This window comes from Montipora foliosa, chromosome 11, assembly GCF_036669935.1.
Source record: "Montipora foliosa isolate CH-2021 chromosome 11, ASM3666993v2, whole genome shotgun sequence".
In the NCBI taxonomy this organism is placed as follows: domain Eukaryota; kingdom Metazoa; phylum Cnidaria; class Anthozoa; order Scleractinia; family Acroporidae; genus Montipora; species Montipora foliosa.
The window spans coordinates 46583819-46598818 of record NC_090879.1 but is presented as its reverse complement, the minus strand read 5'-3'; the positions used below and the strand labels follow the sequence as shown (position 1 = coordinate 46598818).

At 37.4% G+C, this 15000-nt stretch overlaps 2 protein-coding genes and 1 pseudogene across 3 annotated transcripts in view; 2 read left to right on the top strand and 1 right to left on the bottom strand.

The window, feature by feature from the left end:
* Window positions 1-10741, bottom strand: part of LOC137975893 (HAUS augmin-like complex subunit 7) — a 14596-nt gene extending 3855 nt beyond the window's left edge. Inside the window, exons 1-12 of one of the 2 annotated variants that reach the window (XM_068823104.1) lie at window positions 10661-10724; window positions 10369-10475; window positions 7669-7745; window positions 6857-6918; window positions 6063-6151; window positions 5473-5634; window positions 4762-4855; window positions 3574-3730; window positions 3226-3278; window positions 2127-2220; window positions 1690-1810; window positions 1-479 (exon numbers count right to left, since the gene is read on the bottom strand). The exon at window positions 1-479 is cut by the window's left edge and continues 1206 nt beyond it. In XM_068823104.1, the coding sequence (XP_068679205.1) occupies window positions 1719-1810; window positions 2127-2220; window positions 3226-3278; window positions 3574-3730; window positions 4762-4855; window positions 5473-5634; window positions 6063-6151; window positions 6857-6918; window positions 7669-7745; window positions 10369-10475; window positions 10661-10711 (1038 nt within the window). In that variant the 5' untranslated portion in view covers window positions 10712-10724 and the 3' untranslated portion in view covers window positions 1-479; window positions 1690-1718. Of the gene's footprint in view, window positions 480-1689; window positions 1811-2126; window positions 2221-3225; window positions 3279-3573; window positions 3731-4761; window positions 4856-5472; window positions 5635-6062; window positions 6152-6856; window positions 6919-7668; window positions 7746-10368; window positions 10476-10660 lie in introns of both variants that reach the window. The other variant, XM_068823103.1, reaches the window with a different exon arrangement.
* LOC137975897 (ATP-dependent DNA helicase RecQ-like) overlaps window positions 1-15000 on the top strand; it is a 404352-nt pseudogene that overhangs the window by 232564 nt on the left and 156788 nt on the right.
* LOC137975891 (WASH complex subunit 5-like) overlaps window positions 10764-15000 on the top strand; it is a 44714-nt gene continuing 40477 nt past the window's right edge. The window contains exons 1-4 of the mRNA XM_068823102.1: window positions 10764-11001; window positions 12095-12201; window positions 12825-12909; window positions 13973-14073. Coding sequence (XP_068679203.1) covers window positions 10777-11001; window positions 12095-12201; window positions 12825-12909; window positions 13973-14073 — 518 coding nt within the window. The 5' untranslated portion in view covers window positions 10764-10776. The remainder of the gene's footprint in view (window positions 11002-12094; window positions 12202-12824; window positions 12910-13972; window positions 14074-15000) is intronic.

The window sequence follows — 15000 nt, the reverse complement described above, 5'->3', positions numbered from 1 at the left end:
CAGAGGTACGGAGAAGGAAACCTTGGTGGAAAGATGATAGAAAGTTATCGATGAGCATACAGAGGGTGCATTGAAATCGGATGCGTTCGCGCAATAGAAAGATCTTTGCTTGAAGAATTGGTTGAGAGAGGTACCCTTGCAATCCAGGAAATCGAATTATTCAAAGGGGTGATGGAATGGGTCGCTAGGAGCTCGGAAAATCAAGGAATTAAATTAGATGTAGACGGGAAGAAAATGAGAAGTGTCATCGGAGAACGGATCATTAAAGCAATACGTTTTCCTGTTATGCAGTTGACAAAATTTGCTTCAGAAGTGTTTAACAGTAAAGTTTTGACTCTTCACGAAGTTTCCACTGCAATCAAATGTATCGCCTCTGTGGAAAAGTCTCCTTTGACAAGACGATGTGAAACCGCGGTTTCCTGCCATGAAACGCTCTCGCAGTTCCGTGACACTGGAGCTTTTGGAGTTCATATAATTTTCTGTGGACAGAAATATTCTTCTTAGGGGGTTGCGCTTATTTGGGAGGAAAGGAAAGACCTAGAATTTGGCTATTTCAAGGGGCTTCTCTGATGAAGTCCTTCCTTAGAAGGGATGGATTGTTTTCGTCTGACTCGGGAGATGATGTCTTGTTTGAAGTTCCTTTACCTATAGCTGAAGAACGGAGATGCATAATTTTCGTTTCATCGAGTAGTTTGACCTCTTTCACTGGTACTCAAGCTAAGGAAAGTCAAACTGTGCAATGTTGTGCAGTTACCTTTGACTTCAACCCCGACACAGAGCCAATGTGGATTTTAAGAAGAACACTTGCTGAACTGATTGTCAGTCTTCGAACACTTGAACGTTTTTCAGTGTAGGGTTCAAAAAACTTTTGTGAAAATTTGTCGGCGAAATCGTAAACGCTTGTTTTTAATCTGTTCTGAATAAAGCCTCATTTCAACTTACAAGTTAATAACCATTTAAAAGATAAATTGAGGGATTAACCTTGGTAGAATAATACGAAAAGGTTTATTTGATTTACGGACTATTGTCTTGTTTTAGGTTTACTGTTAACATTAATTACTTACTTTCCTTAGTGCTACGTCAACTCTATCGGCATCAGTGTCACAATGGAGATGGCAATATTGCGTTGGGGGGGGGGGGGGGCCCTTTCTGGCGCTTATTTAAATCTGCGTTCATATAATTACATGGATTTCTGAACATTCATCAATATAGGCCTTCTGCAGCTAGTAATCACATGGTACAACCGCCACTGCGACATCTGAAACACACAATTTAAATAATGTTGCTTTGTTTTAGATGTCCCTGTGAGAAATTTGCTCTCCAGTATGGTGGTGTTTGTAACATGTGATCGCCAGCTGCAAATGGCCCATTCTTGAGTCAATATTGATGAAAAAGATTCCAGTTTTAGTTCTGTTGAGTAGACCGAGAAGTAGGAAAGTATAACTAACTAAATTAGTACTCAAGGAGTTCCCTTTCAACTACAGAATACGGGGCCACTCCGGGAGCAGTATTACGAAAGTGGCTCCGCGGCTCCACAGTCGTGTTGACTGTGGAACCACGGAGCCACTGCAGCCAACCCTCTTCAAAACTGGCCCTGTATTCGGTAGTTTAGCCGTATCGGAGCCCTATCATTGTCACTGATACATGTCTTACAAAACAGGTTTAAATTAAATTTAATTGCTCCCTCACCTGCCCTCCTCGTGCCCAGTGGCACAAGATTATTGCTCCGTTTCCTTAATTCTTTGAAGTGAATCTTCAAGAACACTTAAACAGTTCTGGAGTGTTCGTAGCTCTTTCTGGTTGATAAGATCTGAAAGCAAAGATCAAATCGAGTAAAAATCGAAATCAAATGAGATAAAGCAAAAAAAAAGAAAGACTGAGCCGTTCGAGGCAGGATCATTGTCAAACCATGGCAACCAATGGGTACGAGCGTACGTTGCGTACCTCCCTCCAGGGGCTCGTACATAATGTAAATTGACTTTCATGTAAATTAGCAATCTAGGTCAAGCTTGTTTGCAAAGTACATGCAACTGGCTCAAATTACCACTCACTGTGCCTTTTATTGCTTTTATTTAACCATGATGGCTGTATGGTTCAAATTTATTTCTTCACTGTGGTTTTCTTACCGGAGTTACTCCTTTCTCTTCTGGTGATTTTTGCTTCATTGTTTTTGCAGATGTGGCCATAAGAAGACCTAATCTTTTCTAATCCTTGAAGCAACTGAAATATGAAAATCACAATGACGCAGTTCCCTTGGCTTTCACGCAATCTTGGTTTTTTTTGGGGGGGGGGGAGGGGAGGGGGGTATCATCCAATAAATGTATTAAGAGACTTTTGGTAACTTTGTGCTTCTCTGGTATATGACATTGATGTTGCAAGGGAAAAGGCACTTGTGGAGAGGAGTGGATCGTGCTTGTTGGAGCTTCTGTGACAAAGAAGGAAACTAGTGAATTTCGCACAAAACCCTTTCAACCAAAATTATGCAAAGGAACCTCCCCTCCAACAAACACCACCACCAAAAACAACAAAGGACATGACGTTCACAATCAAATTTGTTTATATATTATAGATATATATATTTTCAAAGAAAGCACTTGTATCCCAACTGCATCAATTTCAATTTTAGAATAGCTCATTTTTTTGTTCAAGTTTCCCAGGCACCTTCACCTTGAATAACCCATTGACTCCTGGGAGTGAGACATAACAGCTTTCACTCTTTCTAACACCAGACGATTTTACTCATCAATGGGGGACGGTTAAGGAGTCAATGAGATAATTGTAACTGTTACAGTTGCCGTCCAATTCTTATTGTACAAAGCTCTTTGGTGGCACCTGTCAAATGTGAGAGTGAAAATAAGCGACTTCACTTTTTCTTATTCTGACACAAACATTTCTTTGAAAAAAAGTTAAAACGATTTGATTACTAACATTGTTTCCTTCATTATAAAAGTTATATTTGGATTAGGAATGAATACTCCCTTAAAGCAAGATGGGGAAATTTCTGATTCCTGGCTTCTTTCTACAGACTTGGTGCCAAATCGTCCGATTTTGTTAATCACTCGTGCAATTACAGACCAAATTGGATTCCAGTCAGTCCTATTAACATTATTAATCAAATAACGTTTAATTCATGCCATTTACATGTACAGATGTTGTGGGTTGTTTATTAACAATCTCAGAGATACACCGTACACTGTACTAAACAGCAGCTTGGTCAGTTCTCACCTCTGTGTATTTCAGAAGGAGCGAATGCACTCTGCTGAACTCTGGTCCAACTTCTGCAAATTATTGAAAAAAAAATGTAACTTTCATTCCAATCCTACCAAATTAAAACTACTAGAATATTCAATAATATTATAATTTATCCCTTTCTCCTTCGGCCTCAGCTTAGATTTCTTGTACAAGAACGCCCTAACAGCTATCACTGTTTTTTGATCCCAAATTTCTATTTGTGTGAAAGCTAGAAATGGGGATACATGTATAATCTGAACTGGGCTAAAGGCATGAAGAATGACTTTTGCATTTAATTTTACTATTAAAAAATTTATGGTGACCTGAAACGTACATGCATACCTGACAATGAAGGCACTGGCCTTCTACACCAGGGCTTCATCTCAGTTTCAAAGCAATGAAGAAATCCAGACACAACTTGAGCCATAGTGGTGAGTGATAGCGAAAGAGTTTTGCTAACTTTTTCAACCGTAATGGCATCAGCATCACACAATGGGGCCTGCCATGAAACAGAATAACATTTAAGAAAAGTAATGGTGATGATTGCAACAGTGCATACTGCAAAACCAGATCACAGAACTTCTTAATCCCCAAAACCTTGAATTCATTAAAAAATGTAAGGTTTTGCTGCATCAATGGTCATGACAAGTGGCCACTAGATCCAGGAATGGATTTAGGGACCAAGGAGCACGTTCCATGAACATGAACCATTCCATAAAGATTGTTGTCATGAATTATGACTTTGCACATATGACCCAACTGCAATGAGTACAGTATCATGACAGTGGATGATATGAACCTATCATCATGGAACTGCAGAAATGGAACGATATTTGAAGTGAAAGATCATTTCTGTAAGTGATAAATTGTAGCAACATCATGGTAAAGAATCAGCTGCAGTAAAGAGTACAGTAACTGTTATGTCAACACTAGCAGGTATGTGTGCAGGTGTGTTTCCCTGTTCATTTCTGAACTTTGTTGGTAATGCTCATTGGATGAGGCTTTTTTGATACCCAGCAGCATTCACTAGCGGCACAATCGGGCACAATAATAATTGCAGATAAAATGAACTGCATTTACACCTACCGACAATATAACTCTGATCGAACCTTAGTTATCAAATTAAAGTGAAGCTGAATGGTGTAATGAATGTCATCTTTATCTACAAAACTGAGTTGACTAATAATAATAATTATTATATTTATTGCTCACAATCAAAACAATAATTTACTACTGTTTAGTACATACAGTGTACCACACTGTAAGTTGAACACATGAAAAAGAAACTTCTTTACTAATCAAAAAAGACTACAATTGTGGGTGGCCATTTTTGTTGTATCTTTGGCAGCTCTGAGGACTAAAACTACACATTTTAAATTATTTAGACAATCAGGAAGTGTAAAAAGCACTATTTACATTCATGAGACAGTGTAATGTTTACAATTAATGTGGATGACCTGTAGTCTAAACACACTGTCAGTAATGCTGAATAAGAATCTTGCTTTACTTTCAATAATATTGTTATCTTACATTTGCTCTGAGCTCGTCTAATTGCTTGCTTTGTTCCTCTAATTCATTGGCCAGTTTTTCGGTCACAGATATCAAGTGCTTTTCCTCTGGTATTCTAGTAGTAAAAAAAGAAAGACTTCACAAGTTTTCACTGGGGCAAACCAGTCGGCCAAAGTCCTGCCTTTGATATCTTAATAGTTTCTGATATTGACCTGTATGTAGTTTATTTAGTTTATACAAAATAAATTATTTTCTTCTCTACAATTGGCCACAAATTATAACATAAACGTATTTTCACTGGCCACTTGTAGCTTGAAGCCGCTTTGCTCTCCATGATTATGCTGTAGCCAGACTTAAATTCATACAGAAGCATATCATGTCAAAAGTGATTGCACTGTATTACCCGTTGTACTTCACTTTATTTCTGCAAAGCACAATATTTACATTTGTATAAACCATACAAGTTTTCCATCACAGACAGGAAGACTGATGAAAAAAACAAAGGAACACCAACATTTTACCAATTTTACGTAAATGTACACGCAAGTGCTCACTTTCCCACTAGCAAGCCATGGCCCTCAATTTCCAGTCCAGGTCATTGATTCTGATGATTGTCATCTACACTTTACAAATTATTTCTTTTGGTAGGGTACTAAGATGCCTTTCATCAGCTGCTACTGTACCCTGCATATCTGTCAATGAGCCTCCAGTAATGTGCTTCATTTTACTTACTTTTTTTGTTCAAGTCCAGATGTAGATCTCAGCAAATCAGGAGGAAAGAGTTGAACTTTGGACACAAAAACATCCTGAAGGTTTTCTTGACGGCAGAGGGCATCAAAAAAATAGCAATCATTCTTGAACTGATCTTCTAAAGTGGCTCGAGCAAATGACAAACTTTCAAGAGGAAACAAAAAGAATTAAGTGAAAAGTGAATGAGAGAAACACTTAGTCTACCAGGCGAGCAGAATCATCCATCCATCAAAATTAGTAAAGCATAAAATTTTGGAAACAAAGTCTGATGCCTCATAAAAATAATCATCTGGTGACTTACTGTTAGTACTGTACTGAGCCAGAGATGAACAAAACTGTTTTTATCTAGTCATGTATTGTAATTTTGTATTGGGTTACTGTTACACTAACTTTGAAATACAGTCTGCCATGACAGACTGTAAGGCAGCCTATTTCTAACATTATAATTATTCTGACACTTCATGAAGATCTGACCTGCCAAATCAAGGGGTGATAATATCATCTTGATCTTGTTGAGTTTCTAAATTGTAAGTGTTGTTATGGGGTTGTACAGAGAAGCTCTTAGATCATACCTTGTTGCCCTGACTGGTGTCTCAACAGTGCTGACAATATCCAAAAGATTTTCCCAGAACACAGCTTGTTTTTTCCTGGATCTGTTTCCCTAAATACATGTAAAAACATGACTTGTAGAATAAAAATAAGCCAAAAAAGAACACTTGGATAAGCTTTGACAACACCTTTTTGCTCTTTTATTAAACAAAATTTGAAAACAGAAAACTAGTTCTCTTTTCTTTGTGTGAGGAGGCGGGGCAGGTCTGTTTTTGGGAACAGGCTGCTGACCATTATTTGGTCATTAGCGTATCTGAAAAATAACTCCCTAATGATAGTATTTTTCTTTTAGATTTTCGGGAAGGACGATATGTTTAAAACCTAATTATTTGAACTGTGGATATGCACATGTACATGACTGTACAATGTAGATGTATCGACTCTCTATAAAGTAAAAGATCATACATGCAGTTCAGTGACAGATAATTTTGCATGGTCCTATTCAGAGACCATGTAGTCATTGTCTTTTTGATAACAAAGATTTTAAACAATGACTTTTCTTCTGTTAAGGCTCTTTTCAAGCCTTGATTTTTTCACGCTTCCTTGAAAGTTGCTTTAAACCCATTGACACCTCAAACGCTCTAGGACGCCCCCAGTTGGTGTTAGCCAGATCAAAATCTGTTACTGTAAGTCTCATTCTCAGGTGCTGGCCTTTAATAAGGGAATCATGGTGCCTTACGAGATGCCAAGAACTTAGTCACAATTCTTAATTATGCCAATGAAAAATTGTTATTACACTGTATGTACATGTATCTACCTGTATCAATTCAATGTCATCACTCTTGCAAAGTCCCAAGAGGTGGCTTGCAAAGAGTAGCTCTGCAATTTTAAACAATGGTTTTTATAATTATAACTAAAGAAAATAGTATGAATCAATACACTGGCAATGTCCAGCGGCAAATTTTAAGGACCACACAAGAATAGTAATATTGATTTAACAAGAAACTACTGGTACAGTATAATATGGTTGGTTCTCAAAACATACAATGCCTTTTATGACTTTGATGTGCATGTAAATAAATTTATCCAGTATACAGTACAAATAGATTACTTCATAGAAAGTGCGCCGTACGGGGTTTTATGCACGAGTTGTTTGTGTCAAAAACCCGAACGAGCGAGGAACGAGCGAGTGAGGGTTTTTGACACAAACAACGAGTGAATAAACCCCGTACAAAGCACTTTCTATGTCGTAAACTGTTTATTACACATAACATGAGAATTTTCATTAAAATAGTTTTCTGAACGCGAATTATAAACAAAAACTCACTAACAATAGAACCAAATGCAAATTTAATTTAATTCAATAACAAAGTACGATTTGCACGATTTGCACGAGATGCACGAGTGATTGGCATGGAAACGCCTTTACGCTATCGTTGATTGGTTATACTTTCACATGTGAAATAGCTGTACGCCATTCTGATTGGCTGTATAGGCCTTTTTCACATGTGAAAATAAAGCGTATAGATTTGTACAAATGAGCTTTATGGAATAAAATTCTCATGTTATGTGTAATAAAGTACATGTATCTCTGATCTAGGGAAGAGTCATCACAATGTAAATCCTTACTTTGGAGTCGAGAGTCATTTCGGCCAAGACCCTCACTTTGTTGGTTCTCCACCAGGTTGTAGATAGTTGGGTCAAACCTTGAATTTGGATACAAGAAATAAAAATTACCCTATTAAACATTCTCTTTGGACAATAATAATGTTTGTGTATACTGTACATCATCACATGTATATTAATTTTATCAGGAATGAAAATCCAAGGTCTTAATAAAGACTTTAAAAGACACAAGAATTATGAAATAATTATTTTCTACTTTCAAGAGCTGATCCCTGCATTGCAAAATGAACTTGACATGTCAACCTTAACCCTAAATGTCTCCTAAGAGTGACGCTTATAGTGGAGGTCTGGGCCCCAAAGATAGGCGCTGAGCACCATACTGTAGTTAAGAAAATAATTACCGGTGGTATGGTAACACATCAATGTGAGAAATTTTGGTTTTAGCTATGACGTCATCGACCGTCTGTCTATATGTTGATAAGTCCCCCTCTCCATGTATGCCAATGTGACCAGTATCATGTGACTACAATTATTGCGGGCTCAAGTTTAGAGTACTTGTGCCCAACATGGCGGCCATCTAATCCCGCTATTTTACAGCATAAATCTTTGTTATTGTTATTGGACATCCATGATATAGTCAATTGATACCTGTCAAAACAAGGTATCCACTGACCAGTATCATGTGACCATATCGCAGGCTCAAGTTTAGAGCTCATAGAGGTCAGCTTTTTTAAAAAAAAAAGTTGACCGCTGACCAGGTACTGTTTTTTTTTTTTTAAATTGCACTGCAGGCTCAAGCCAGGTTAACTTCTTGTAATCAGGACACCTAAACATAAATGAGGCATCATTTCTCGCACGCTTTCTGTGGCTCAACGTGGCTACGTTGCCGGTAAAATCTGTTTTCAGGTTGAATCCGCTTTTACCCGAGTTAAATTGGTGATCTTCATTTTACCTACTGTAGGTTGAATACGTACTCAGATGAATGGAAGAAACTTTCTTGGAGCCTAAATTAAGCCTAGAGAAAAAAATTAGGGTCAGGTTATGATCAGTTTTGGTTATTATACGTGGATACCAATTGACTTATTATAGGAAAATACATGTAAATAATGATGAGAAGTCTGGTGTGTTGAGCATGTTCGTCGTTGTAGTGTAGTGGTGAAGACACAGGACTATAGATCTGGAGGGACACAGTTCGAGAACCGGTAAATGCATAGTACAGTTCTTTGATCCCTGGCCATGTTGTAATGTTGACAAGTGTATCAATACAGAAACTGATAGGATGATCTAAAACATAAAGATGTGTTGAAAAGGGTAAGACAGTGCTTGAGGGAAGGTAAAGGTGTTTACAGTCATTTTTGTGGGGTTGATAGCTGCTTTAATCAAATAAGGATCACCAATTTAACCTAGGTAAAAACGGATTCAACCTGAACGATCTAAAACCACCTAAAACCATCTACAACCACCTACAATCACCTCAAAAAAAATCTACAACCATCTACAACCACCTCTAAAATATCAACAACCACCTACAACCACCTCAAAAATATCTACAACAACTCACAAAGAATTGAATACCATCTCCAGTTGGTTTTTTAAATTCGGAAAATCGCTTACCTTTATGCCACGATCATTCCCATAATCCGGGATATTTGGCTATTAAAATGGTAAACACATATTGTCGTCTTGCTTATTTTAGACATCTATGGCTTGTTTGAGATGGTATTTGATTCTTTGTGAGTTGTTGTAGATATTTTTGAGGTGGTTGTACATGTTGTAAAGTATTTCTTCAATTTAATTCCATTGAGAAAAACACAACTTTAAGCCTGATTGCTCTGAATTACAACTCTCCAAAATGGTGGCTATCCTGCTCCCGAAATGAGGCTCGCATAATTATCAAGCGCGCCAAATGATGAGCATACATTACACATGTAGGTGGTTGTAGCCTTTTTTTTGAGGTGGTTGTACGCTGTAGATGGTTGTAGGTGGTTGTAGGTGGTTGTAGGTGGTTTTAGGTAGTTTTAGGTTGTTCCATGTTTTAGTAACTATGTTTTTCGAATCTATATAATGAGGTGCTTAATGTACATGTGGACCTTTTGCTGAATTTTGTTATTTTTCCTTAAGTCTCTAACTTCTTCTTGTCCCATGTGTTGATTTACAAAAAAATATATCAAATGATGTAATTATTCATAATGCTACATGTCCATCAAGCCTCCATGACCTCACATTGACAATACCTTCCGAAAGTTGTTCCCATTTCCAAGCAAAATTAATATTTAAAATACTAATTCATGCAAGACTCCAATTATGCCATTGCTGTATACATGTACATGTACATGTAATGTAATTTATTATTACTGTATGTATTCTCATTCATCTTATCATTATCATCACTATGTAATTTTCTTGCAAATGATTGACTCATCCCCTGTACTTCTACTTTATAGCTGTTTATCATCATCAGGACCAATCCCTGGTACATATGCCGGGGTAGCTTCAAACAAATTAATATAATATAATAAGTTAATAATCATAAGGAACTGTAGCAAACACTGCTAAAGAGTGCTCAATACACGTTTGTATAGAGCGGTGTATAGAATTAAATGACTAAATGAAAATACACAAGATTCCCTGCGACTCTGAGTTTCGTGCGTATGCACTCATCAGGCAAATTTAATGAAGAACAATATAATAAGTTAAAATTACTTTGCTAAACTCCATTGTAAGAGTCTCAGTCTTGGCTCTCCTGGTTTAAAGAGAAGTTCCTCTATCCAAGAATCTTCAACTCCCTCTAAATATGGGCACCCAAGTTGCTGAAAGGGCGAGAAAGACCAAAGATTATGGCAACTAAATGTCGAGAGAATTTAGACAAATTCAAACTCGAGAAGAATCGTGAAAAAAAAACCTCAGTTTTCAACACCAAGGACATGATCGCAGTTATTGGGAGAAAATATAATTAAACATTGTTTTCACGTGTAATCTTAACAAAACATTTTACCTCTAATCTTGACCTTATATTAAGCAATTTTTCCCTCTCGGCAGCCGCCATTTTTCAAAATCGCTTCGCACAAAGGACTGTGGGAGTTATTTATGTCACATGACGATATCTGCAAGATGGTGGACTTCCTTGCGGAAAACAACGCTTGCGGACAAACAGTTTTAAAGCTCGTCAGCAGGGGAAATGCTATCGTTGCAGAGCTTTTGCGACTCTCTGATTTTATACCTCCAGTGTTCAAGCAGGAAACCAAAGAAGATCGCGATAAATATGGCGAGATTTTGGCCGACTTCTCTTATTTCAAGGGGCCTGATTACTACGAGAACCGTATAGATTCCAAGCCGGTATGTGAAACTTGCTTTTTATCTCATTGATATCTTATTCCTAAGGCCTCGCAGTTCTTACAGCGCCCTACAGTCATCTCAAGTTTCTTCCCTTGCCCCCACAAAAGTGGAATGGGTGAGAAGTGGGGGGTTATGTAATTGGAGAGGGGTGGGGCGGGGGTACGGAGGGCCTTGTAACGACAACGTTTGAAATAGGGAAGATATCGTTGAAGTCACCTATTGTCATAAGTGTGCCAACCAGAGCCTCATTGGCTGTCAAAACAAAGGGTCTTTTGTTCCTGTGGTTGGCACATTTGAATAACAAAAGCAATTTTTGTAAAAAGATGCAATAAAATTCTGAAAATAGGCCCCTCCATGTATAAGCTCCTTCAAATATAAGCCCCCCAAAACAGTAAGGCAAAAAACCCTCCGTTAAATCACCCCTCCAAAGATAAGCCCACAGGGAGCTTGTACTTAGAAAATTACCCTCAAATACAAAGTAAAACAGTAACATGACAAAGCAAAAACGGTAAATTTACTTCCAACTATAAGGCTAGCCCAATCGATTTGGAAATGCAAATTTCCCTCGGTAGAGAAGCCCCTCCTAATATAAGTCCTTCCAAAAATTAATATCCTCGAAAAGGGCCTTTGAAAAATATAAGCCCTGGGGCTTATTTTTGTAATTTTACGTTATCTTCCTTATGATTAAGGTGGCTCAAGCGAGGTTCAAAGTTTTTTCAAGTAACATTCTTATTAGAAGCTCAGCTAGCACTTCGATGCTGTATCACAATCATATTAACATGTTACTTACATGTATGTGTATAATGCCAAAAGGAGGTCATACAATATTATTAATTGGCTGAATTCAGATCTCAGAGTTTAACTGTATAAGTTAAAGGCTCTTCAATGTCTTAGTCTTTTGCAGCAGATTGGAGTACAAGGACGACTAGGAGTAAGAGTTCTCAGTTCTGAGCATGCGCATTTCGAAAATTTTGGTTCTTTAAACATAATGCGTGCGCCCAGTAGAGAAGACTTGTAGTTGTTCTCGTACACAAATCTGAAGGTAACTTTTGTAATCAGTCTTTGCTCCTTATTTTTACAATTTCATTGACAGGAACTTCAAGATCTTGATGAGGAATTTAGAGAGAACCATATTGAAATCCTTACCAGATTCTATAAAGCTTTTGAAAGTGTTCATAAGTACATTACTGATCTAAACAGGTGAATTTTGGCTAAGGATACTGTACAGTATGTATAACCCCATTTCCTGTGAAGCAATAATTACCAGGTACAATGTACTGTACCCTCTTCAATAAACTGTTTCCAGCTTCAGGCAAAATTTGAGGTTGAGGAGTCATTAAATTATTTAAATGTACAACTTAGCACCCTCAATTGGACAACAACCCTCAATTAGAGATGTATCAGCAGTGTCAAAGGGTGTTATGTTAGCATCCTGACAAATCTAGTGAAAACAGACTTAGTGGTATGGACTTGAGCTTAATCCCTTTCAACAGGTTCTGCCAGGGTAAATTCCGACAAGCATCATGGCCTAAAAAGTATCCACAGCACGTAAAGTCAAGTCGTGACAACCGACATGCTTTCTTTAAATTTCCTTTAATTTCCGACAGCAACGTGAAACATTGACAAAGCACCAACACAATTAAGGCCTTTTAAAATTCAGACAAGCGACACAGGACCCCACCCCCCTCCCTGGGCCTGTTTCAATTCCCTGAATCAACATTGATCAATCGGCATCATGAAATGGTGCAGTGTAGCAGAATAAATTATCGTTAGTCATTCTGAGGAGTTGATAATTATGTTTTACTTTACTTATGAATGTGTAGATACCTAGAAGATCTTGAAGAAGGTGTATTTATTCAGCAAACATTAGAGAGTGTGCTGCTCAATGAAGATGGAAAACAGCTCATGGTAATATGATCCTTTTCAATTAAATAAGAATTCCTATGTCATGTAGTTAATAGTTAGCTATTTGTAATTTATAGGTAATTATTTAAAGGGACTTGTGTGATTTTGTGGAGCATCATTTTATTGGTTTTTGTTCTTCCCTTTCTTTCCTCTCATTAATTTACTGTTTATCCAAGTAACTTGGGCTCCAGGCTTCTATTTTTGATGAGACCTCCATGAAGTAATGAGCTGCTTGCCAATAGCTGATGCTCCTGGATATTTCAGACTCTTAACTATTACGTATCCAAAAAATATTTGAAAATTATACCGGATAAGCAAACATCATGGCACTTGACAGTATAGTGTAGGCACAGCTTTAAATTAGCTGTTGTTTTAGGATGGATTCTCTTATAATATTATATTTAAAAATTTTCAAAGCAGTTCATTTGATTAATGTTTTCTTTCTACAGTGTAATATTTAACAAAAAAAATAGTTAATGGTTCGGCATGTACAGTACTATCAAGTTATATACTAATTACATGTATGTAGTTGCCCATGGGATGTTGCCAAGCATGAATGAAGTTTAAGAGTTTTTTCTTTCTACAGTGTAATATTTAACTAAAAAAATTAATAGTTAATGGTTCGGCATGTACAGTACTATCAAGTTGTATATGTAGTTCACCATGGGATGTTGCTAAGCATGAATCAACAACCAATATATCGGCCACCATACTCCATGTACAGTGTACATGTACCAACAAATCGGCTTACACGTACCTGTAGCAGTAGCACATAATCATTAAACAATCAAAATAACGACTTATAGGTAAGCACTATCTTGAAAGTCTTTGTTCACTAGCCCATTTCTTTCCCAAAATATCTGGCGGCCATTTGAAATTTTTGTTGAAGTACCGGTATCTCATGGTTATTCAATGTGCTGGTTTCAGTAGTCTCTTGTTTACTCATTTCAATTCAAATCTTTACAACTGGCAAGTAATTTTAGTTGCCAATGGGTTCTTTACTGGGATTGTATTTGTTACCATTACCAAAAATAAAAGATTTATTTTGTAATTTTGTTCTCATAAGTGTGAAAGTCTCTACTTGTATGGTGTTATGCTCCTGGTTATTGACATGAAGTTTGAAGGTGACATCCGTGAAAGAATGCTGGTGTCTTACCACAGATACTGGTGAGTTAAAATTAATACTGCCTCCTTGTATACTGTGAAGGATTAAACTTTGTCCCCAGGCAGAGTTCATGTTGGATCAGTCATGTACAGTGAGGATGGTCTATTAAAGGTACAGGCCACTTTTCACAGGTCACTTGCTACCAAACCTTTGTACCTAAACAAAGTCCTCATGAGACCTAAAAACAATGTTTAGAGTAGCCCTAAAGTTAGCCAATTTGAAGGTTTTAGGTTGCTTTATTATACACGTACAGTACACTGTACATACATGTAAAACAATGACCTGTAATGACTGACTTACTGTACCTTAATTGTTTGAAAAGTGACCTAGGCCTGGTTGTTTGAAAGGCGATTAACTTTAACCCTTTGACGTCCAAACCGGCCTAAACCGGCCAGACTTACAGTGTAGTATTTTACTCTGTCCAATGCCAGACAATTTTACTCGTCAATGGGGAACCCCTGGGAGTCAATGGGTTATTATCCAGGATTAGCATAAACTTTGATTTCATTTTTTAACTTTTTGGTAAAAGTTAAGTTTGCTTATTTTTGTTTTTCAAGATTTACTTCTTCTAATGAAAAGCTTTGCAGAATATCAGCGTTGAACAGCGTTTTGGAATAGAGAAATAAATTCTGGGATTAGTGTTAATTGGGTTTTGAACAACCGGACCCTGTACTCTAGCCCCACCATATACAGTACTGGCAGAGGGAGCAGGGTTGGCTTAGTGGGTAGAGCAATGCCTTTCTGAAACCATTGTGGCCTGGGATTTATTCAAGGACTCATCTCCCTTTTCTGACCCACGTCTTTCAGTTCTACATGTGTATATAATTATTGTCCTCTGTGAGAGTTTTTTAAGCAGTTCGTGTATATACAACACATGTATGACTTGTTCTCCAGTTTTTCTTTAAGGACAGTGCCACCCATTGTTATTC